The sequence below is a fragment of the Sorghum bicolor genome, chromosome 10 (genome assembly GCF_000003195.3).
Source record: "Sorghum bicolor cultivar BTx623 chromosome 10, Sorghum_bicolor_NCBIv3, whole genome shotgun sequence".
In the NCBI taxonomy this organism is placed as follows: domain Eukaryota; kingdom Viridiplantae; phylum Streptophyta; class Magnoliopsida; order Poales; family Poaceae; genus Sorghum; species Sorghum bicolor.
Genome location: NC_012879.2, coordinates 59,743,079 through 59,766,402, shown reverse-complemented (window position 1 = coordinate 59,766,402; position 23,324 = coordinate 59,743,079). Strand labels below are relative to the sequence as shown.

The 23,324-nt window shown below is 45.1% G+C and overlaps 5 protein-coding genes across 6 annotated transcripts; 3 read left to right on the top strand and 2 right to left on the bottom strand.

Annotated features, from left to right (window-relative positions):
- Positions 831-1,697, top strand: LOC8064981 (uncharacterized TPR repeat-containing protein At1g05150). Its single transcript, XM_021449932.1, has one exon. The coding sequence runs from the start codon at positions 831-833 to the stop codon at positions 1,695-1,697; it is 867 nt and encodes a 288-aa protein (XP_021305607.1).
- LOC8065612 lies at positions 4,481-5,751 on the bottom strand. Its single transcript, XM_002437537.2, has one exon. It carries the CDS (start codon positions 5,614-5,616, stop codon positions 4,834-4,836), a length of 783 nt encoding a protein of 260 aa, XP_002437582.1. The 5' UTR covers positions 5,617-5,751; the 3' UTR covers positions 4,481-4,833.
- LOC8064980 (protein kri1) lies at positions 7,634-10,004 on the top strand. Its single transcript, XM_002438955.2, has one exon. The coding sequence runs from the start codon at positions 7,756-7,758 to the stop codon at positions 9,682-9,684; it is 1,929 nt and encodes a 642-aa protein (XP_002439000.1). The 5' UTR covers positions 7,634-7,755; the 3' UTR covers positions 9,685-10,004.
- On the bottom strand, positions 14,664-16,268 carry LOC8065611 (lipid transfer-like protein VAS). Of its 2 annotated transcripts, none has more exons than XM_021449031.1 (3): positions 15,637-16,268; positions 15,187-15,258; positions 14,664-14,975 (listed from the first exon to the last, which is right to left on the bottom strand). In XM_021449031.1, the coding sequence occupies exons 1-3, from the start codon at positions 15,995-15,997 to the stop codon at positions 14,869-14,871; spliced, it is 540 nt and encodes a 179-aa protein (XP_021304706.1). In that variant the 5' UTR covers positions 15,998-16,268; the 3' UTR covers positions 14,664-14,868. The 2 variants fall into 2 exon arrangements, with proteins under 2 accessions (XP_021304706.1, XP_002437581.1); XM_002437536.2 differs by having other exon boundaries at positions 15,187-15,255; positions 15,637-16,263.
- On the top strand, positions 20,016-21,030 carry LOC8065610 (21 kDa protein). Its single transcript, XM_021448969.1, has one exon. It carries the CDS (start codon positions 20,112-20,114, stop codon positions 20,763-20,765), a length of 654 nt encoding a protein of 217 aa, XP_021304644.1. The 5' UTR covers positions 20,016-20,111; the 3' UTR covers positions 20,766-21,030.

The following is a 23,324-nucleotide window of genomic DNA, read 5'->3' as shown; positions in this document are numbered from 1 at the left end:
ACGAAGATCGGTGTATATCCTGTCAGATGATCGACAGCCAACAGCCAAGGATCCTTCATCATTTCATAAATGAATCTATAAAGCGTCTTTTGTAATGCAGGAATATTCTTCGTATGCAAATTACAGTCCAACGTGAATTTAAATAAAATACACATATAAAAGTTCTCATTGTGGCCTTTAATTTGGATGCAACACGATAATCAACAATCTGGAAATTCCAATAGATAGATATACACAAAGGAAAATTAAGTTTTCATAAAGTCTAACATCGTACTAGTTTTTTCTCCAAATAAATTCCTATAATTCTATACACCCCGAAGGAATCCAAAGAAATACTAGGGTTTAATCCTTTTGTTCCAAAGGGGACATATGTAAAAATTTTCTTATAGGATTCCAAAGGGGCCTAATATATTGTAGTAGATGAAATCCTTCAGAAAAAGAAAAAATGTATGGCTGAATCTACGTGCAACTGGTTTGGTTCTACTAGTAAGTACTGCAGCTGGTAAACGTGTTGTTTCGTTTCAGTGTTTTGTCGTTCGATGAAGGAGCTTTTTACCTGTATGTCATTACGAAAGATTGACCAAACCAGGAAGTCACTAAAAAGTTGTTTCGCACCGCTGTGCCCAACTTCATCTTCAGCTATACCCGTGTGCCATTCCGTCCATTCTAAAGCCTAACGGCAGTTAAGTGGCCTGGCAATAGACTTGAATGCCCCTGAACTACTTGGTCTGGATAATAAAATTTTTTTTGTCCCCAATGCCACTGGTAGAAAGAACAGACTCCCAACAAAATCCATCAAGCCCGCGCGCAGCGAGCGGGCCGTACCCGTAATGGCGCTGTCCGCGTCGGCCGGCCGGGGGTCGCGCGCGGAGAAGGTGAGGACCGAAACGGGGACGGCGGGCTTCGACACCAACGGGGACGGCGGGCTGGACCGCAACGAGATGGCCGCGCTCGTCGTCGCCGTCAACCCGTGGTTCAAGTTCAGCGAGGACCAGATCTCCGCCATCCTCGACGAGGTGTTCCGCACCTACGCCGAGTTCATCCTCCCCGACGGCAGGGGCCTCTCCCTGCCGGGGCTGCTCCGCACCTACGACGACGGTGCCGGGGACGTCGACCGCGACTTCCTCGCGCTCTCCCTGCCCGCCGTCGACTCTGACGCCTCATCCCCGGAGATCGCCGCGGGGGACGCTGCCGCCCTCTCCTCCCCGCCCTCCGGAGCTGCCGCCGCAGCGTCGCTGCTCGACGACCACGCCAAGCCGCTCGGCGCCGGCGGCGCTCTGCCGTCGGTCGGCTCCCGCGCCGCGGCCGCCGCGCCGGCGTGGGCGACCTCCCCCAACCACGGCATCGCCTTCGACTCCTCATGGGGGCTCCTCGACGACCTGGAGATACTCGTCAAGCGCCTCCGCTCAAAGCAGCTGTGGAAGGGCTCCGTCGACGGAAGCGGCGGCGCCGGCAACAACAACTTCGACTCCTTCTTCGAGGCCGGGTGGTCCAGGGAGATCTCCAGCGCGGCGGATTCAGCATCCACCGCTGCTCCGTGGGACGAGACGAGCCGCGACTACCTCACCTTCGTCAAGGAACTCGCCGTGCTCCGCACGCGCGCCGACGCCTCCCGCTCGCGCGAGGAGGCCTTCGACAACCACATGGTCATCGGTCGGGCGCAGATGTGGCCATCGAGGCCGCTGACATCGTTCTGATGAAGAACAGCGTTGAGGACGTGATCACGGCCATCGATCTCTCGCGCAAGACCCTCTCCAGGATCCAGCTGAACTACGTGTGGGCTCTGGGCTACAACGTCCTGGGCATGCCGATCGCCGCCGGCGTCCTGCTCCCGTTCACGGGCATCCGGCTACCTCCCTGGCTCGCGGGGGCATGCATGGCTCTGATCGCCGGCCTAATAAGACACGAGTCCATCTCATGCCAGGGCACTCAAGCTCCTGGGGAGCGCTCTCTTTGGCGTTGGGGAGCAGGAGCACCGAGCTGCTGAGAAACGGGCGGTTCCTTCAGCGCGAGTGAAAACCGAGCAGAGCTACCAGAAGGGCAAGAAGGACATTTTGTTACCTGGGACCCATGTGTCAGATCCTGTAAACGGAAGAAAATGGACGGAATGAGGACGGAATGGCACACGGGTATAGTCGAAGATGAAGTTGGGCATAGCGGTGCGAAACAACTTTTTAGTGGCTTTCTGGTTTGGTCGATCTTTCATAATGGCATACAGGTAAACGGCTCTCGATGAAGCATGGATGGGCGAATTTTATTTTAACTTTTACAGTTGAAATGAACCAATCCGGGATGCATTTCTCATGTAACGATGACTCAAACTATATAAAATTTTTAACATTATAATTCAAAATAAGTAACATTAAATTAATTACAATATAACACGTCTAATTGGAACACATAAGCATTAACACGATTCATTATAAATTTAGTCAAAGTTTTTAAGTAGTTTGACTTCTATAGCTGCGTATTTTTGTGGACGAGACAAAAAAAATATTAGAGTTTTAGAGAAATTTACTTCTTTTCTTGTTACGATTCAACTCCACGTCTAGGATAGGCCCGGATTCCACTTGTAATAGCGTCAGAGTCAGAGAGGATCATGTGATTTTAATTTGGATATGAATGGAAAATGCAGGGCCCTACATGCGTGACACTAGGTATTAGATCTTGTTTAGATCTGAAAACTTTTTGGATTTTATTATTGTAGCAACTTTTATTTGTATTTAGTAATTAGTGTCAAATCATAAACTAATTAAATTTAAAAGATTCATCTCATGATTTACAGACAAATTATGTAACTAATTTTTTATATATAACAAGATTTGATGTGATGAATAATCTTAAAAAGTTTTTGGATTTTAGATGAACTAAACATTAGTAGTATATTTATATGAAAAACAATGCTCGTGTGCTATGTATTGCTCGCGCTGGATTGATACGATACGCCGTATACAGTGCCAAAGATGCGCGGACCCAGTTGCGCAGTACCATACGCCAAGATCCCGCTGTTTTTCAGAAGCAAATACGTATATACAAAACGCAGGCTTATGCTGACCTGGCCCGTGGCGGCTTTGTTGACTGCCGGTGATGCATGCAAGCCGGCGATCAACGCCATATCTCGAGGAAACTCATTCCGTTCATACCATTGGCCGAATCAAAGGGCAGCTTTTCCTCAACAAAAAATAAATAAATCAAAGGACACCTAGAGAAAAGAGAGAGAATTCTAATAAACAATGAATATATCATTGGCCGAATCAAAGGGCAGTTTTTCTCTCTCTTTTCTCTTTCCTCTCATGTAGCTCGTAGGAGCGGTGAAGCTCCTATTGACTTTGTGCGAGAGAAACGGGCTCCAATGAACAATGAATGTGTTGGGTGGAGCTGGATTCACTAGAATCCGTAGGGCCTAAAACATGTTGGATTTTGCAAGTAAGGTGGTAGCACGGTAAGAGAAACCAGATTATGATTTTACCCTTTTGTATTTAGTTAAAGATTTAGAAAAATAAACTTTGAGACCACATGATTTTAGTTTCGGTCCACGGAATTTGAGTTTCAGTCCGTAACTTAAGTTCCTCCCAGTCAATTCCTCTACCCTTATAACCATCGAATCAAGGGGTATGAAGGATCCCTGTGTTTCTTCAAGCGTGGTAAAAAATGCTAATTTATAGGAGATATTTTTCAAACAAACGTGTCTTCCTTTCGTGACTTTTTTTTTCTTTGTTGACCTGTATAGCCTAAAAATGAAAATTTTCTTTCTTCTATAGCCTTTTGTCCATAGTTCCCAACTGTTATACATGCAAAATGACTAAGTGACTAAAATGCTCTTACTAAGGTCTTGTTTAATTTAATTTTTTTTTACAAAATAAACGCTGTAGCACTTGCGTTTATATTTGATAAATATTGTCCAATCATAAACTAACTAGGCTTAAAAGATTTGTCTCGCAAATTATAGATAAACTGTGCAATTATTTTTGTTTATATTTAATGCTTTATGCATGTGCCGTAAGATTCGATGCGATAGGGAATTTGAAATTTTTTGCAATTTTTTTTGAAACTAATGCCTTGTTTAGTTCCCAACAAATTTTGCAAAATTTTTGAGATTCTTCGTCATATCGAATCTTGCGGCACATGCACGGAGCATTACATATAAATAAAAGAAATAACTAATTACACAGTTTATCTGTAATTTATAAAATGAATCTTTTGAGCCTAGTTAGTCCATGATTGAGCAATATTTGTCAAATACAAACAAAAGTGCTAGATTATTTTGTAAAAAATTTTGAAACTAAACAAAGGTCTTGTTTAGATAAAAACTTTTTAGATTTTAACACTGTAGCACTTTCGTTTTTATTTGATAAACATTGTTCAATCATAGAGTAATTAGGCTTAAAAGATTTGTATCATAATTTACAGATAAATTGTGCAATTAATTATCTTTTTTATCTATATTTAATGTTTCATACAAGTTCCGCAAGATTCGATGTGACGGGGAATCTTGTAAAATTTTAGGTGCATCTAAACAAGGCCAAAGCCTTAGGCCTAAGCAACAAAAGTGCAGGCATTAACCTACAGCACAGTACTCCGTATGTTCAGAGTTCAGACTTCAGACTTCAGAGCAGGGTACTCGATGTGTTCTTGATTGGGTAGGTTTTGGGAGAGCAGTTCAGGATTTCTCATCTCTGAAACCGAAACAATAATGTGATCTGATAATGCAAACCTACATGTGAACTGAACTGATCCTAAGCAGAGAAATTGCCAACAAAATCATCAGGAGACACAGGCGCCTCTCAATTCATCGAGTTGCTCGGCATGCACCACTGACGGAGCAGAGCAGCCTCAGTGCGCGCGCGCGCCGGACGCAGCAACCTCCTTGCGCTCACTATCACCGTCGTCGTCGTCGTCGATCCAATCCCAGTAGTGGCGCTTCACGGTGATGGCGCCGGCGTCCCCGTCGTCCTCGCCGGTCTCCTCGGTCTCGAATTCTCCATCCTCGGGCAGGCCGTCCACCACCTCGGCGTCGACCGCGTGGAGCACGTAGCGGGCAGGGAGGCCCGGGTAGGACGCGGACTCCCGCTCCTCCACGCGCGCGCCGTCCCCGCCGAGGATCCGGACGCGGGCGCGGGCGCCGAGCTCCTCCCGGACGGCGCGCGCCGCGGCGGCCTCGGGGGACTCTCCGGGCCGCATCTTCTCGGACAGCGGCCGCGGGCCGCGCCGCCGTACCGTGCCGTCGGAGAGCAGCTGCCGGGTCTCCACGAGGCGCGCGCCGCGGCTGTTGCGGATGCGGACCGTGGCCACGTGCACGGCGCGGACCACCCGCGGTGCCGCTGGCGGTGGGTCCGCGTCGGCGGGGGCGTGCAGCGCGCAGTCGCCCACGGCGAGCTCCAGGAACAGGTTCGACAGGGTCTTGGTCCCCGGCACGGCGCCCCAGGACGCAAGCGCCCCCGGAGGGAGCCGCGGCCGGAGGAACGCCGCCAGAGAGTCCAGCGTCGGGAACGCGACAGGCGGGCGCGGCGGCGACGGCGGCCGCATCGGCGCGGGGTCCTCTGGGCGGTGGACGGGATCGTGCCGCGTCGCCTGGTGCGCTGCCGCTGCTGGTGCTGGTGGTGGGGAATTCTCCATGCGGGAAGTGGAGCTGGAATTTCCTTTTCCAACTCGCTGGGGCCTCGATTAGTTTCCAACAAATTTTGCAAAATTTATCAGATTCCACGTCACATCGAATCTTTAGACGTATACATGAAGTATTAAATATAGACAAAAATAAAAACTAATTACACAGTTTGGTCGGAATTGACGAGACGAATCTTTTGAGCCTAGTTAGTCTATGATTGGACAATATTTGTCAAATACAAACGAAATTGGTACTTTTCACATTTTGCAAAAAATTTTAGAACTAAACAAGGCCTATATATGCTCTCTTCTAGACTAATTGATTTGAACTCAATGTTACTAGATATCAATTGATCCTAGAATGTCTTCTGCATGTATGTATGCTCTCTGATTATACTAATATGGATGTGTGCTACGTGAGATTAATTTCTAATGAGTAATCATCAGTCGGCAATACGAAATTGGATATTTACCTGATGGAACTGCATCATTGACTTGCTGAAACCATTTTCCCTGCCTGTGCATTTTTTTAGCACAGCCTGGCCTTCATGGCCTTCAATTAAGAGATGTAAGCTTGACACAATCGCGAGCTGCTAGATTGTTTACAAAATCCAGGAAGGGATCATCCCACACCGAGGATTGACCCAGGTCCCAACTCAAAACTACTTTAGCAATCTCATGCGCAGATGAGTTACAGGAACACGGTGAATTTAAAACTTAATTACAAAGAAAATGGTCAGCTAATAGTTCACAGATGTTACATAAAAGAACTCCACTTGCTGCCATATTCCGGGCCTGTAACGTGATCGCTTCTTGCTTATTCTGCTAAGGTTGACAGGATTTGCACATATGGTTAAATCTATAGGAGAAATTCTTGATTATATACAGTATGGTGCTTCCCATATATGTTAAGGCCGGTGAATGTATTTCTTTGTGTGCAGCAATGCCGTGCATGATAGCTAGCAGCCTCTAGGGACTTATAGGTGCCAAGTGTTGTCATCAGTTTAGTTATTAGTTTACTCTAGTTTTATTTAGGTTTTAGGACACCTAGAGTTTAGTTTCAGTTTAGTTATCACTTCAATTTTCAGTTCACTCTTGTTTTATTTTAGTTTAGCATTTCATTTTTTGTTCAGGTTTCAGAGTATCTAGAATTAAGGTTCAGGCTATATATTCAGTTTAAGTTCTTGTATTTTCTCCCAATCTTGAAAATAGTTTCAGTATATATTTGCTTTAGTTTTGGTCAACATGTATGTTTGAGTATTTTGTTACACATTGTTATTTTTTGAGTTTTGTTCCTTTTCTAAAAAGAAAAAATGGAAAATATTCCATATATGCCACCAGGGTCTCTTTATCTAGGTAATTCAGTTTGAAAAAATAAAATAATACTGATAGTTAGGTCTATGTTCCTTCCGTTACAGAATGCCACAAACCTTTAGATTTCAAGCTCTCATAATATGCTGATTTCAAGCTCTATGTTCCTTCCGTTTCAGATTTCATTTTTTGTTAGTTTAGAGTTTGAGGTTCAGTTATTCGGTTTTCCCTTCAACGTTCAGTGATTCAGATTTCAGTTTATGTAACTTTATAGCTTGAGGTTGAGGCCTTGTTTAGTTCCAATTTTTTTTTTGGAAAAACGATACTGTAGCATTTTCGTTTTTATTTGACAAACATTCTCCAATCATGGAGTAACTGGGCTTAAAAGTTTCGGCTCGCGATTTATGTAATTAGTTTTTATTTTCATCTATATTTAATGCTCTATGCATGTGCTGCAAGATTCGATATGAAGAGAAATCTTGAAAAGTTTTGGATTTTTGGTGTGTACTAAACAAGGCCCGAGTGTTTCAGTTTTCCCTTTCAAGATTCAGTGATTGAGATATCAGTATTTCAGTCTTCAAAAAGAAAAAAACTTCCACAAGATATTTAGAGAAGGCCCAAATGTGGCTGGGCCGAAATGGAACCCGGAAACTGCAGCCCAAGCCCAACAAATCGAAACGACACGGTGATATACCAGCCTAGCAGCCCCAGCCCAACAAGTCTAAACCCTAACCCCGCATCCTGGGACGCCGCCGACGCCGCCGATACCGCCGCCTTGTGGCCTCCAGCCCCTAGCTTGCCACCCTCCCGCTTGCGCTGCTGAGGTGGTCGCTGTAGAGAATGGGGAAGGGGAAGAAGTCGAAGGAGAAGGAGATGGAGAAGAAACCGGTGGACATCCTCGCGGGGTCCGACGAGGACTCCGATGGCGGGGAGGATCTCTCCAAGGTCCAGATCAACGAGGAGTACGCGCGCCGCTTCGAGCACAACAAGCGGCGGGAGGCGCTGCAGCGCCTCGAGGAGCGCAGGAAGCAGGGCCTCGTCCCCGCCTCTGACGACGGCGAGTCGGATTCCGAGTCCGAGTCGACTGAGGAGGAGGACGAGGAGGCCGCCATTGCCTCGCGCCTCGTCGACCGCCGCGTGTTCGAGGTGATCCGCCGCATCCGCAGCGGCGACCCCCGCATCCTAGACAAGGACGCCAAGGTCTACTCGGAGTCAGAGGAGGAAGAGGGCGGCGAAGAAGGTGAGGACGCCGAGAAGGAAGAAGAGTCCAAGCAGGGGAAGAAAAAGACCAAGAAGGAGAAGCCTCTATACCTCAAGGACGTCAATGCCCGCCACCTGCTCGAGGAGGGCCCGGAGTTCGCAGCGCAGGCCAGCCGGAGCAGCAGCAAGTTCGAGAGGATCGCCTATGATGAGCAGCAGAAGAAGGGTTTGGAGGCTTTCCTTGAGGCACAGAAAGAAGTATTAGGAGACGACGACGACGACAATTTGTTCCAGGTGAAGCCCAAGGTTAGAGCAGGGGCTGATGATGAAGTGGAGGAGGATGAGGAGGAGAAGCAGACCAAGGAGCTTGCTGGTGAGGTCTTTGGGAACGATGAGGAGCTGGATGAGAATGAGAAGTTCTTGAAGGAATTTTTCCTTAAGAGGCCGTACCTTGAGGCAGAGAAGAGGAAGTCCTATCTGGATGATATCCAGGAATTGTCAGATGATGAAGAAGAGCTCGAGATTCAGGAAGAATATGAGCATGGTTATAATTACCGGCATGAGGAGGCCATGGCATCAGGGGCAGTGGTGGCGGACCGGGTAATGGGACATTCAAGGGTTGTTGAAGGGTCAGTAAGGAAGAAGGAGAGCAGCAGGAAGCAGCAGCGCAAGAGCAAAGAGGAGCGGATGGCTCGTATTAAGCAACAGCAGGCAGAGGAGCTGAAGCATCTCAAGAATTTGAAGAAGAAAGAGATTGCAGTGAAGCTTGAGAGGATCCGAATGATCGCTGGGATTGAAGGCGATGCTGCATGTAAGCTTGGTGCTGATGACTTGGAGGAGGATTTTGATCCAGAGGATTATGACAAGAAAATGCAGGAGATGTTTGATGACAGTTACTATGATGCTGATGATGTTGATCCTGAGTTTGGAAGTGGTGTGGAGATGGATCTGGAGAAGCCGGATTTTGACAAAGAAGACGAATTGCTCGGGCTTCCTAAGGGATGGGCTAGTGACCAGTCAAAAGAAGAGTCTACTGCCGCTGATGCGAAAGGTGCAAAAGGGAAGATCTCTCTCAAAGACAAGGTGGAGCTTGAGAAAGAGATGGAGGAGTACTACAAGTTAGACTATGAGGACACTATTGGAGATATCAAGACTCGGTTCAAGTATAAACAGGTTAAGCCCAACAGTTTTGGTCTGAGTGCCTGTGATATATTGACATCAGATGACAAGGATTTGAACCAGTATGTTTCCATTAAGAAGCTAGCTCCTTACAGAGAGGATGAATGGAAGGTTACGCATCATAAGATGCAGAGCAAGGATTTGATCCTTGGAGGCCAGAAGGAAGGGAAGAAGGACAAATCTGTCAAGAAATCTAGGTCTGAGGAAGGCGGCCCTAGTTCTTCAAAAACAGAGAAAGACAGGCTGACAAATGGGCAAGAGTCAACAGATGACAAGAAAAAGACTACCCGAAGTGAGCGAAGGAAGCGTCGTAATGCTGACCTAAAGATATCCGATGATCGATTAGCGGCATTTGGAAAGACAAATTCGAAGCGTCACAAGAGCCATTGACTTTCTGAGATTCATCTAAGTACATCTGAGGAATTTTGCTGTTCTTTTTATGCATTATGGATCGGTCAAAGTCTTAGGTTTAGCAGTCCTTGCTTCTATTTTGGGAGATGCAAAACTAGTGTTGTCCTAGTAGAAACATCTGTTTATTTCGTCAAAAAAAGAAACATCTGTTTCTCTGTGAGTTTTGCAGACATTGTGTTGTGCACCTCCATTTGTGGACCATATCTAATGTAATTGCCCTGCAATTTGTTGTGTACTCAGTTTGTAATTGCCCTCTGAGCTCTTTTGAAATGAATCCATCCCTTGTGTTGTCTTGTTCATCTTCTAGATGTGGGCAGTGCTTGCCGGTAGTCGCGGGAGCCCTTCACCCCTTCTGCTCTAGCCACCTCTCCCCTGGCTATGCCTCCTCTGTATCCGATTGAACTCCTTCCCTTGTGTTGTTATGTTCATCTTCCAGATGTGGGGAGGCATTGGTTGTTGGTAGTCACTGGAGCCCTGCTGCTCTAGCTGCATCTCCCCTGATACTACATCTCCATATCCCGATTTGAACCCCTCCCCTTGAGTTGTTCTGTTCATCTCCTAGATGCAGGGAGGGAGTGCTTTGCCGGTAGTCGCTGGAGGCCTTCTGTTGGAACGCCTCTCACCTGACTACGCCGCCTCCAAATTGTCCTGCGGAACTGTTTTAGTAACTCAGCCCCATCATGATTCAGGTATTCAGTTACTAAGGTTCAGTATATTTATGTAGCAGCAGTTTAGTTTATTTGCTGTTGTGTTTTTAGTTTCCCTGATTTAGCAGTCAGGGATGCTTGCTTGTTTGTAGCAAACCATCAAATGTTTTTTTTCTGTTGCCATGAAAACTGATTTGTTGTTCACATGTTACTGCAATAATTTACTGTTTGTTCAGTAAACTCGGATTAGATTTGCTCATTCTATTTCAATTTTGGAGCTGGATGATAACTGATCTGTACATTCTATCTGAACATAATAATATTACCTCATTAGTTTGGTATATGCAAAGATGGAGGTTTACATCAGTTCATATACGTTTGCTCACGTATAGCTAGAGTTCATATATTCAAGTAATTTTTGCATTTCAGTTAAGTTTTCTATGGTAGTTTACAATGGTTTCAGATTTGGATTTTGGGTCAAGTACTCTAGGTTCGTGCATACGTGTTGAAGAATAACAAGCAAGCTTGGTAAGTGTTAAACTATATGGAACTATACTTTCAAACAAATTAACAGTGAACAGAGTATCTGCTATTTCTCTTCTCCTAAGTGTTGGCACAAGCACTCTGCACCGAGGTGAGCAGCACCTGCTCTCCTCCCCTCTCCCTCTTCCCTGCTCCAAGGTAGACAAAGAGCCTTGAGCTACTTTAGCACACACACAGTTTCAGACTTGAACTGAAACTGAAACTCTGAATATGTGGCAAGTTGACTGCCTCTTCCATTGCATTGAGCTAGTTTATATACACCAATACATGTACCTTCTAAGGTACAATTCTACCTACTGCATACTCCTAGGGTACAAGGCTGAAATCAGCCATCATCTACTCTAGTACCAGCCATACAGCTGGTGTACTTCTACAGGTACATAGGTATGGCCTATTGCCAACCAAGCTACAGGAACAAAGACTTGGACAGCCATGAGCTGAACCATCTACCTGTCTTTGACCTGATTAGGAAGAGAAGAGAATGGGGACAGCAGATTATATCTTACACTAAGTTGGGTGAGCCTTTGTCTTTCAATATTTTAAAATTTAAATACTACCAGGTTTGGTTTGGGTGGATTGTGTTTGGCACCCCCCCTCTAAGTTTGAGCAGTTCTGAATTTTAATTTCTGAGACATCTTTGGCAAAGAAAACTAATCTCCGTTTCTCCAACTCTGTTCAGAAATTAAAAGAGAACCATCTTTCTGATTTGGTAAATTCGTCTAAGTACATCTGGGGTATTTTGTTGTTCTTTTTATGCATTATGGAGCAGTGAAAGTCTTAGGTTTAGCAGTCCTTGCTTCTATTTTGGGAGATGCAAAACTAGTGTTGTCCTAGTAGAAACATCTGTTTATTTCGTCAAAAAAAAAAGAAATATCTGTTTCTCTGAGAGTTTTGCAGACATCGTGTTGTGCACCTCCATTTGTGGACCATATCTAATGTAATTGCCCTGCAATTCGTTGTGTACTCAGTTTGTATTACTTCGCTTTTCATTTTTTCTGTCTTCCGTGGATGGAAGTTATCCTGGTGATGAACTGGAATATGAGCTCATGTCACAGTTGCACTTGCCTCATAATAATGTCACTATTATTGTGAATGAATATGTGCCATTTGAATGCATCTATCTACGTAATTAAAATATTTAATCAGACAGAAATCTGACAATATTGCACATTGCAAGTAGCCATTCAAAGTATAGCAACTTCTCTTTTATATATTTAGAAAAGCCAGTTTGATAATATGCTTTTAGTATATTAGAACACTCAACCTAAAAGCATTGATGGTTTCTTTTCAGCCAATTGTTTTGTCAACAAAGGGCCTATTGTTCTATTTGTTTATAGACCACCTGTTTGTGAAAATATGTATAGGAAGTGGTACTGTGGATCATCTCCAATATCTTCAGTGGTAACGTTTTTTGCTTTTTAAAGTTATGCATCTTTCATCTAACTCAATTTTCAACCTTGTTTCTGAAATCTGTTTACTGACAGCAGTATCGAAATATATCAACTTAAGTAATCTATATAGGTTGCTTGCTTGCTTTTAGAGGATGTCTAGAACTCCTGATATGAATTTCTATTTGTATAGGTGGAAATATGTGGTCCGGTGATTTCAGCTAAACTGAGGATTTTTAACCCCCTTTAAGTGGCTTTTCTTCCAATCAGAAACCAGTCGTTACCAATTTTGTAGGTTTGGAGTCCAAAGTATGCTAACAATTTTTCAGAATTTCTGGAGTGAAGGTTTAGCACAGTTCTAGAAAAAATGAATAAGGTCTATCTAAACATTTGGGAAGATTCAGAATTCCATCGTATGAACTGTTTCAGATCATCTTAAAGAAAACTAAAATATGTGATATCCACAGAGGTGTATAGAACGTTTTCTTTAGAGATTTCTGGTATGCATTTGTTTATTACTACAGCTTTGGTACAAAAAGAGAGGGGGGGGGGGGGGGGGAGAGAGAGATCAGTTGCGATCAGTTTAGGATCAGTTTGTCAGGTGCGAAGACGATGTAGGCCATCAAAAAAGGGGATGGCTGTTTGACTTGTTTGATGACTATACCTCCTGATCCTTTACTCTTTCATTTGATCAGTGCAGCCATGTTAAGATGACCGACAAGGCCATGCTTCTATACTTGCCAATCAACTGCATGCGAAGGCGAGATGACCAAAATTTTAGCTTCCTGATAGTCCAATCTGGTATAGTGTTAGAGTTTAAGATCATTTCCTTCCCTACTTATTTAGTGGATGTGGTGGGGGTTTTTTTGTCAACCTGTATGATATGGGAATCACAAGGCTTATATAATTGGCAAGCTACCATCTTTAGTTCTTTATCCTGCTAATTAATGTATACTGTCTACCTGCAATTCTGGAAAATCATTCAAGGCTGAGTCCAAATCTGGTATAGTTGCTACAAGTCGGTTGTGTTTGGTGTGGCTGGCACTGGCAAGCTGCAGGCGTTGTCCCCTTCGTCCAGGTGTTCCGTGTTCGAGACCCAATATGAGTTGCTATTCACCCTAGCTTGTATGGGTGTTGATCAGATATTGATTTATCACTAATACCTATGTAAATGCTGATCAGACATTTGCAATTGCAGGATACCATTGTCCATTTTCTCTTTGTACCATATATATGGGTGTTCTCATTATCACAGTTCTAATTTTATCTTTCCGTTGGCTTGTAGTGCCTCAAGATTTTGATAGTTTCTGTCCACTGCCATGAAGCACAGGATGGAGGTTTGCCTTGATCCGTGAAGAGCTCCAGGCCTCCAGTATATTTTCTAAAACCATTAAGTTCCTTGGATTCAAAAAAAATGTCAAGATATTGGTTGTTTATGGATTGATAGAGGGAACAGCTCCAGCATGATCATTGATGGTCTCGGGCTCTCGGCTCATCTATTTGAGAATCTTGTTCCACTTGATAAATGTGGTCTCCTTCATGTTCTCTTTCTCTCTCTTTTTTTGGCCCATGTTATTTGAGGATGAACTGCCTTAGCCTAGACAACAGTGCCACAGGGCTTATACACCTAATTCCTTATTTGGATGATGTCGTATTCACCTCAATCCACATGTCTTGGAGTGGATCAGGGTGGAATTTAGTTAAGTTTTACTCCAATCCACCTCAACATATGTGGATTGACGTGAATCCGATTACATCCAAACAAGGCCAAATGTGGTTGTAAAATATTAGTTGTGAATGGGAAAATAAACAGATTCTTTTCACAGAAAAAATACACACATTCCTCTGACCAAGGTATTTGACCATGGTTCTGCACACACTTCCTGCATTACTCCACTTCAATTGAGCCTTTATGCTTTGTGTACAGCCTCATCGTGATTTGGCATGTCAAGAAAGGGTTATGTTTTGTTTGCTTGCCAACGTCTCATGAAGTTCTCAACCCCTGTTGCCTGTGGTCCAAAGACGAGAAGTGCTAAGCGATAGTGCCTTCTTCTGTGGACGAATAAGGTTTTCATAGTCATACAGAGTGCTGCATGGTCCGTTTGATCAATTGATCTTGAACAAGGTTAATGATTGATATTGCATGGTATCACATGATTTATCATATTAAAGTTCAAGTTCGGCGCTTAGTGCTTATAGCATCTAATGGTTGTCCCATTTCAATGCACAGGCATGTTACTAGTGGATAAATGTATTCTTTTCCGGTTAACTGAGGCTTTGTTCCGTTCAGTTCGTTTATTGGATTGGATATGTAGAGCTGTCTCTGATCTTTTCATGTTTTTGTCATTACTACTATCAGGATGCGTTGCTGAAGAAGATGTCGAAACATGTATGTTTTCCCTTCCGGTTCTTTCCATCATTCTTGACATTTTTTCTCTTGTTTTGCTTACAACAGCAATGGTACAGCAGGGCATATATGTGCAAAATAATAATAATAATCAATAACAGGTGATTGGTACTCAACACAAGTCTGAATCCACCTAAGAAATTTGCCGGTGCCATGACAGATACCCATACAATAGCTCCTAGGCCATGATGATCAACCAGATGAAGCTGAAGCCCACCAAGGACGACGCGCCAGTCAAGCTCAGGCTTCGTGCCAGGCTGCCTCCGTTGGCTGTGGGTTTCGTCACTGAATATACAGGAGCACAAAAATGTTCACTTCAGTTACAGCTTACAGGTAATTGGAGTATCCTTCTCTTTTATCATAAAGAGAAGTCAAGTTTGTGGTGGAAATTTATGCTGTGGGGAAACTGTATTCTACCGTCAATGTTATTTGAATCAAACAATGAAGCTCTCTTTAGTTCAGTAGTCCGCAGCTAAGTGACAGTAGTAGTGTATACCTGAAGAAGAAGTAGCAGCGCTGCCTGTGGAAGCTGAAGATGCAGCAGTACTACCGCTAGCGCCTGTGCCTGCTACAAGAATGAGATCGTCATCATTCAGGTTCAGAAATCAGAATACTGTGCAACTATATGTGATCATGTAGTACAGTATTAATTAATTAACTACTGGCTTCAACTTATCTTCTGAGACGTGATCAGAAGATGAGCTGCAGAGATCTGAAACATTCACACGATACTGAGATCCAAATCTCTCCACGTCGAGTTTAGGGAAAGATTATTTAGCGTAATGTAACTTGCGGGAATGGTTCGGATTCAATTATTATACGCTAATCGCCGTGCGTTGAGTGATTGGTAGTAATGAGAGTAAGAGCAAAGCAAACTAGTACGGCTAGAAGAAATGAATGAAGACGAGCGATCGACGACGACACGCGCGCTTGCTAGCTAGCTTACCTCCGGCGCCGGCGCAGGCGGAGGCGTCGGTGGTGACGTTGCATCGCCTGGCGAGGACCAGGCCCTGCTCGGGCGCCACGCCGAACGCCTGCAGCGCGGCCCTGTTGAGCAGCATGGCGCACAGGCACGCCGTCTCGTTGGCCGCCGCCTCCCTGAGCGGCCCGCAGCACGCCGGCGCGGGCGCCGCCGCCGTGGACGTGGAGTTGAGGTACCCCGCGCACGGCACCAGCTTCGCCGCGCACGACGGCATCGCCCCGGAGCCGGACGTGCCCTGCGCGTGCGCGGATGGAGCCAGCACCAGGCACGCCACGGCCACGGCCACGGCGGCGGCCAGGAGGCGGGCGGCGGCGGTCTGCTGCATTGTGTGCTCTGCTGCTGATGTCTGGTCTGTGCTTGCAGGCGAGTGACACTGAGGGAGGGAGTGGAGTGGAGTGATCGGTGGTGCGGGTGGTGGTGGGAGTTTATGGCGGTGGGCGGTCGGCTGCCTGCTGCGGCCTCGGATTCGCCGGGCCGGTTGGTGGCGCTGGCGTGCCAGCGGGGCGGCGGAGATGCGATGCGACGACGGACGGCGGGCGGGTGGTTGGCGGGACGCCCGTGGGCCGGAATCTTGCGCTGTCTGTCCGGGGCTGCATCTGCATGGGTGGCCTGGCGCACGCACGCACGCTCCTCCGGCGAACGTCGTGTCGGCGGGACTTGTACGCAAGCGCAACGGCACGTCGACAGCCAAGGCGTGAACTCACGTGGGGGACGGGACTTGTACGTTCATGTCATGTGCCAACTGAGCCAAGCACGTTACACTGACGATGGCACTATCTGATCTTCGTATTCCCTTGGGTCCGGGGTTTTTTTTTTTTGTGGTTGTCAAATCACAGCCACATGTCCTCACAAAACACAATCATTCATGATTCGTTCACCGCAGCCAAACTGCCACAGCCTCATACCTCCTGATGAATGGACCAACACGTTAAGGGCCTTTTTGAAACGTACGTGGCATATCTAAAACATGAATGAAATATAGGGAAAAAAAATATAGACCTAGAGTTGCAAGTCATTTGCAGTCCTATAGGAATTGGAAATACAAGAAAGTCTTGGAGCATCTCCAACAACTTGGTATTTCAACATACTATCCTACTAAATTTGCTAAAAGCATAAAAATCCTCCTCCAACAACTCCTTATCTCAACTTGCTAAATTTCCCAAGTTGTTATCCAGAGGTTTCTACGGCCGAGATTTGTCAAGTTGCTATCCCAAGTTGCTATCCCGAGCGCAACTTGTTGGAGACACATATTCTTTTACTAAGTGAGCAGGTCCCATCTGTCATCCTCTATTTTTACCAAGTGAGAATAGCAACTTATTAGTGACACATCCTTTTTTCTTTTGCTAAACAAATTAGCAACTTGCTATAACTCAAGATTTGACAAGTGGATTTTACCAAGTTGTTGGAGATGCTCCAGATATAGCACAGAAGATACATTAGAAGACATATCGACACAGAGGAAAAACAATTTGCAACAAAGCATGATGAGTTGTAAACAAAATTGACAAAGAAGTGCGCTGGCATCATAACGGGATCCATTGTTGCCCTTAATTTGGGCTATGACATTAATTAGGACGGGCCGTGCGGGAAATGGAAAGGGAGATCCACGATTGACCTCGATCGGAGGAGGCCTGCCCGGCATCCGTCCGAACAGCCTGTCGACCATTCATACACACATGGCTCGAGCATACAGTTAACATGACAGTATTGCAGGTATCACTGAATTTAGCTTATGTTAATGCTAAAAAAATATTGTTCACTGATTTGTTTATGCTAGCAGGGCCGATCATCAGAACAAGCTAAATTTCAGCGAAACGCTTGTATAGTCTATGCTAGCAGGGCTGATCTGTCCATGCAAATTTACCGAGACCCAACCACAAATTTCAGTAGGCAGCGTTTCTCGTCTGCGTTCAGTAACACGCACTCTCGCTTTCTCTGTACTCTCTCTCTCTCTCTCTTCGCTAGCTAGCTGTTCTTGTGCGTGCACACTGCAGTGCCCTGCTGCTGTGGGAGACGTACGCGAGAGCAGAAAGGTCACGCGTACTCACGTGATTAGCGCCAGCAAACTCTGAATTTCTGAAGTCTGAAGCGCAAACCCATGCAAACCTCCAGCATACTATTTCAGATCCTGTTGCTGTTGGTGCATGCTGAAAACGACAGATGCTGGATTACATTACAAATATCGGAGAAGAGACGGTGTCCTAGGCTCAGTATTCCTACCTACCTCGTTGCAGGTTCGGCGCCGGAAAACTGTGCGAATTGCCCTGCCGGGTGGAGTACACACGTCGTCGACATGCAGATGGAGCCGAGACTAGTACTAGGGCCTTGTTTAGTTTCGAAAACTGAAAAAATTTTAGAACTGTAATAATTTCATTTTTATTTGACAAACATTATCCAATTATAGAGTAACTAGGTTTAACAAATTCATCTCGTGATTTACAGGTAAACCGTTGTTTCTTGCCAAAGATTATTACAGGAAAGCTAGCTCGTGTTCCCGATCGGCAGCGTTGTTCCTCAACGATACCAGAAAAAGAGTGAAACTGAGACGGCGACGTTGTCCTTTACTAGCTCCTTAGCTAGAGAGAGGAGACATCATCATCATCATCAGGAAATTAAGCTAGTAGATTGTTGGGCAGGTAGTGGTCAAGATCGAGCAGTCACCAAAGCGTGTCCAGATCCGCATGAAGCATTTGACTAATGTGTAACAATTGGTATTCTAACCAGTTCCGCCTGAAAGTGGATGGAATTCCAGTTTCAGGAAAGAGCAAGAGCGTTGAAGAAATTCGTTCGGTGTGTCGTGTGTGTGTGTGTGTGGCCGGCCAAACCCACGATGGTGGTAGGGCTAAGGTGTATGTGGGCCGAACATTATTAGGCCATATCCAACCATGTTCAGTACTTACCATTCAGGCAATTGTAGGAGTACCAGCACTGCAATTACATGCAAAGATTGTTTTCAAATCAAAGTACATAAATGTTTCTTCCTTTTTCTTCAGTGTCAATTAAGCTACGTAATAGGCGCTCTGCGTTTATATATGCCGCTTTTCCTCGGTCATAATAATGCTGACAAGCTTTTGGGTCTTGATGTTGTATTCTCTCCGTCATGAAAGGATCAATTCCTAGAGTTTTCTTAAGTTAAACTTTTAAATTTTTGATTAAATTTTTAGAAAAAAATACTAAAATTTATGATATCAAATTAGTATCATTAGATTTATCATAAAATATATTTATGTAAGATGTGTATTTTATGTTATAGATGTTGTTATTTTTTTCTATAAAGTTAGACAAATTTTAAAAGATTTGACTCGCACGGATTCTAAAATTTGATTCTTTCGTGGATGAATGGAGTATCATTGATCATGGAAAAGCCAGCTAACCACTGTCATTACTTAGCTACTAGTATAATCCTCACTGATCCAACCTTGCACTACAATACTAGCTAGAGACCCTCTACACTAAAAACCGTTCCTACAGCACGAAGATATCAGTCTGCCAGGAAAAAGGACTACTGCTAATGTTAATATGTGATAAAAAAAACATTGTTTCTTATGTGAACAAACGAAACGATGACGATGAACTTTCTGTTGGGAGGCCGGCAGCAAAATGCCGTCAGCATTCATACTGAACTAGATCCACACACCACATACCACTATCACATCTCTGCAGGTCCAGGTGGGCCGACAGCGAAACAACAGTCCGCTCCTTCTCCCTGGCCCATCACGTGATCACACATCACACGCACCTCCCCCTCTATCCAGACAAGGCCTTGTTTAGTTACCCAAAAATTTTGCAAAAATTTTCAGATTCTCCGTCACATCGAATCTTTAGATGTATGCATGAAATATTAAATATAGATAAAAATAAAAACTAATTGCACAGTTTGGTCGGAATTGACGAGATGAATCTTTTGAGCCTAGTTAGTCCATAATTGGATAATATTTGTCAAATACAAACGAAAGTGTTACTATTCATATTTTGCAAAATTTTTTGGAAGTAAAAATATCCTTTTCCCACCTCCGAATTGTAGCAATTTCGCGACCGAATTGCCGCGGGGAGGCTTGGTGGTTGCCGTAGTATTCTATCAATTCTCACCCAAGACGAGGACCATTTCCAGAAACATCTCCACTCATGTCAGATCAAATCACCAACAAATGACTTTGTCCCTGCATGGTTGATGCCTTGATGGTCCAAGCCCAAAAGCAAATAATCCAAAATCAACGAAATATAATACTAATACCTCCAAAAGTTTTTTTGGTTCTTTTTTTTTGAAAATAATCGTCTCGGAAATTTGCACAAGTTTCCAAATCTCCCACTATATAAGGAGACACAGCTAGGTGGTTGATCTCAAAAGCCATTCAATCATTCAAGAGAAACAACCAAGAGCCCGCACTCTCACTGTGACTCCGTGAGCACACTCGCCGCACCAGCTCAGCTCAGTAATCATGGCTCGCCCGGGTAGTAGTGCCGCTGCTCCCCTCCTCCTGCTGCTCGCCGCCGCGGCGGCGTCGATCCTGGCAGCGGCAGCCGCGTCGCCGGCGCCGAGCGACTTCGTCCGCAAGTCGTGCCGCGCGACGCAGTACCCGTCGGTGTGCGAGCAGAGCCTGGCGTCGTACGGGGGCTCCCCGGCGCCGCGGAGCCCGCGGGAGCTGGCGCGCGCCGCGCTGTCGGTGAGCGCGGACCGCGCGCGCGCCGCGTCGGCCTACGTGGGCCGCCTGTGCGGCGGCTCCAGCAGCTCCGCCGGCCACAAGAAGGGCGCTGCTGCGAGGAAGGGCGGCGCGCCCGGGTCGGCGGCGGGACCCGTGCGCGACTGCCTGGAGAACCTGGCGGACAGCGTGGGACACCTCCGCGACGCGGCGCAGGAGATGGGCGGCGCCGGGATGTCCCGCTCCGGGACGCCCGCGTTCAAGTGGCACCTCAGCAACGTCCAGACCTGGTGCAGCGCCGCGCTCACCGACGAGAACACCTGCCTCGACGGCCTCTCCTCCCGCGGCGTCGACGCCGGCACGCGCGCCGCCATCCGCGGCAAGGTCGTCGACGTCGCGCAGGTCACCAGCAACGCCCTCGCACTCGTCAACAAGGTCGGGCCAGGGTACTAGCCCAGGCCCAGGCCCAGCCCAAATAGCCCTCGCTACTTAGTCCATACACGTATTATACTTCGGTGCGTCGGTTAAGTACGTAGACCAGTTTTCCACGTGTTGCTTCTGCTTATGATTCCTCGTGTTTGTAAGATGTCGTTAAGGGCGACAATGATAAAGCTTGTAATATTATGGACTTATGACAACAAGTACAGTAAGCATGTACTACAAAATAAGTCTCATCGTTACGTTCATATGGTCTTCGAGAAACGAAAATTTTCTTTTACTACCGATCTTTCTCCAATGTGGGGGTGTCACTCATTTTTAACAGATGGAGTAAATATTATTGTTCACTGAACAACGTTTTTGCTAATGCTGATGCCTCAAACGGTTTATTTGTAGAATCTTTTCAATGGATACTATTAATAAAGACTAATGGCAATTATACTCATTTTTAAGGTTGGAAAGGGGGAAAAGGGATTCTGGCTTTTTTTATTAGATAATAAAAGCAACATCTCACTCCAATGAATGCTTATATTTTTGTTATACCAATTCCTGTGGGAAAAAAATCTATTTCATTGGTTAGGTAACAAATGGATGATGCTTCTCCCAATGGAATGTATAGAAACCTATCATGTGAAAAAATGATTTGGAGTTAGGACCGCACCTCTCACTGCCTATAATGACATTAGGAGTTTTTTTTTTGTAAACATGACATTAGGAGTTGAGAAGATGATACTTGTTCATTTGTGGATTCAAACTTTTCCAAGATCATCTAGTTTCTCCAAAGATACCCGTCCATCGATCTCACATGCTAAGTTAGGAACTTCACTTTCTCACCCATTTAAGTGGTCTTCAAAATTTGGATATCTGCTTCTCCAAGATCATCTAGTAATGTTTGGCATGCCTTAAATTGTTGTTGTATTTTTATGTGTGAATGCACATTTGTTTGCACTCATGCTCATTTGTAAATTGCATAGAACATGCAACCCTCCAAAAACCAATGTCTACTTTGAGTATTGGCATAGTTTAACTTAACAACATTGTTAGTGTTTTGTCCTTAAACAGGATTGGCACATCAAAATTATTGTGTCGTGTTGCAAGTTCTCAGAGAGCTTGAACTATCCTTTTTCGATTGGAACAAGGTGTAAAGTTATTCGCGAGAATGAGGATGCTAAGTACACTACGGAGAGGTATACATTCTATTAACTTTGGAAATCATTTACCATGTACAATGACATTTAGACTAAATGGTTTAATAGTTTTATATTATTTGAGTAGGTCAACGAGAGTAGCAGGGCGGAACTAAAGCAAATTTAGGCCCTCTTCACTCTTTAGAATATGGATTTTTTTCCTAATGTGCGTTCCAAAGGGGGCCTGATGGAGGTGCACTGAATAAAGCATCTAGATCATTCGCGTGAACTGTCTGACTAATAGTGGTGGATGGAGTTCAATCAAACCATGACTCCATATATAGCACTGCATATCTAGAAATGGTATTCTAGGGTTAGGTTTATCAGCGAATCCGGAGCACCAAAAAGGTCAGTGAGGTCGATGAACCATGGAACAAGGTTCAAGGAGATGACAAGATACAAAGATTTGTGGATGGTCAGATGGACTCAAGGCCCCCGTACCCGAAGATAATGAGGACGATCAACGGTTGGGGTCTAGAGGAAGAGGGGCACAGATGGCCTAACGTTGTGCTATGTGCTAGTGGCGGCCTTATGTGGCAATGATCATCCACCGGAAGGGGAGAAGAGGAAAAGAGTTGTGAGGGGAGAGAGCTAGCAGAGTAGGCGGTGAAATAAGCTAGGGTTCAGGGTCAAGGGTGTGACTAGGGCACGCTTATATATGTCGCCCACCCCAGCGGCTAGATCAATGATCGAAAAGCGTGGGGTGGTGTGATCTAATGGTCGAGGATTGTGCTTGTGTAGTACCGACCTATTAATCATATTGTGTCCATACTAGCACTATGCATGGGCTAGCCTGGTGGCCGAGACACAACCCTATAGTAGCGCTTGTACTGCCACTGGGCCTATATGGACATCATGTTGGGCCATGCTCAAGGCTGTCCGTTAGAACCGGTCCATTTGACTTCGGATGAGCAAATAACTAGCTAGGACGACTTCATTAAATCAACTCAATAAAAAGAGGGGACTTCTTTAAAAAATAGGAAGATACTCCCCTGTCAGCAAAAAAATATAATTATAATATCTGTGTTAGTCAATCGAGCACATATTTGACTAAGTTTATAGTAAATAGCATTATGATTTATGTCTCTAAATCAATTTATTATGAAAATATATTATATAACTATTCTAATGATACTTATTTAGTATGCATTACTAAGTACGTATACGATGATATATGCGTCCATCGATCTCCCATTAATAAGATAGTGGCTAGCCTAGAGGAGGTGGCCTACCGACCCCAAACTCGACAAGGAAGAAGCAGCAGCCGCAGCCGCGCGCAGCAGTGTTCGTTGAAGCATGCACTGAATTTAGCCACGCACAGCTAGCTGGCAAGCAGTGTAGACGTGTAGTGTATGCATGTATTGGACGCACGGCACTACTACATGTC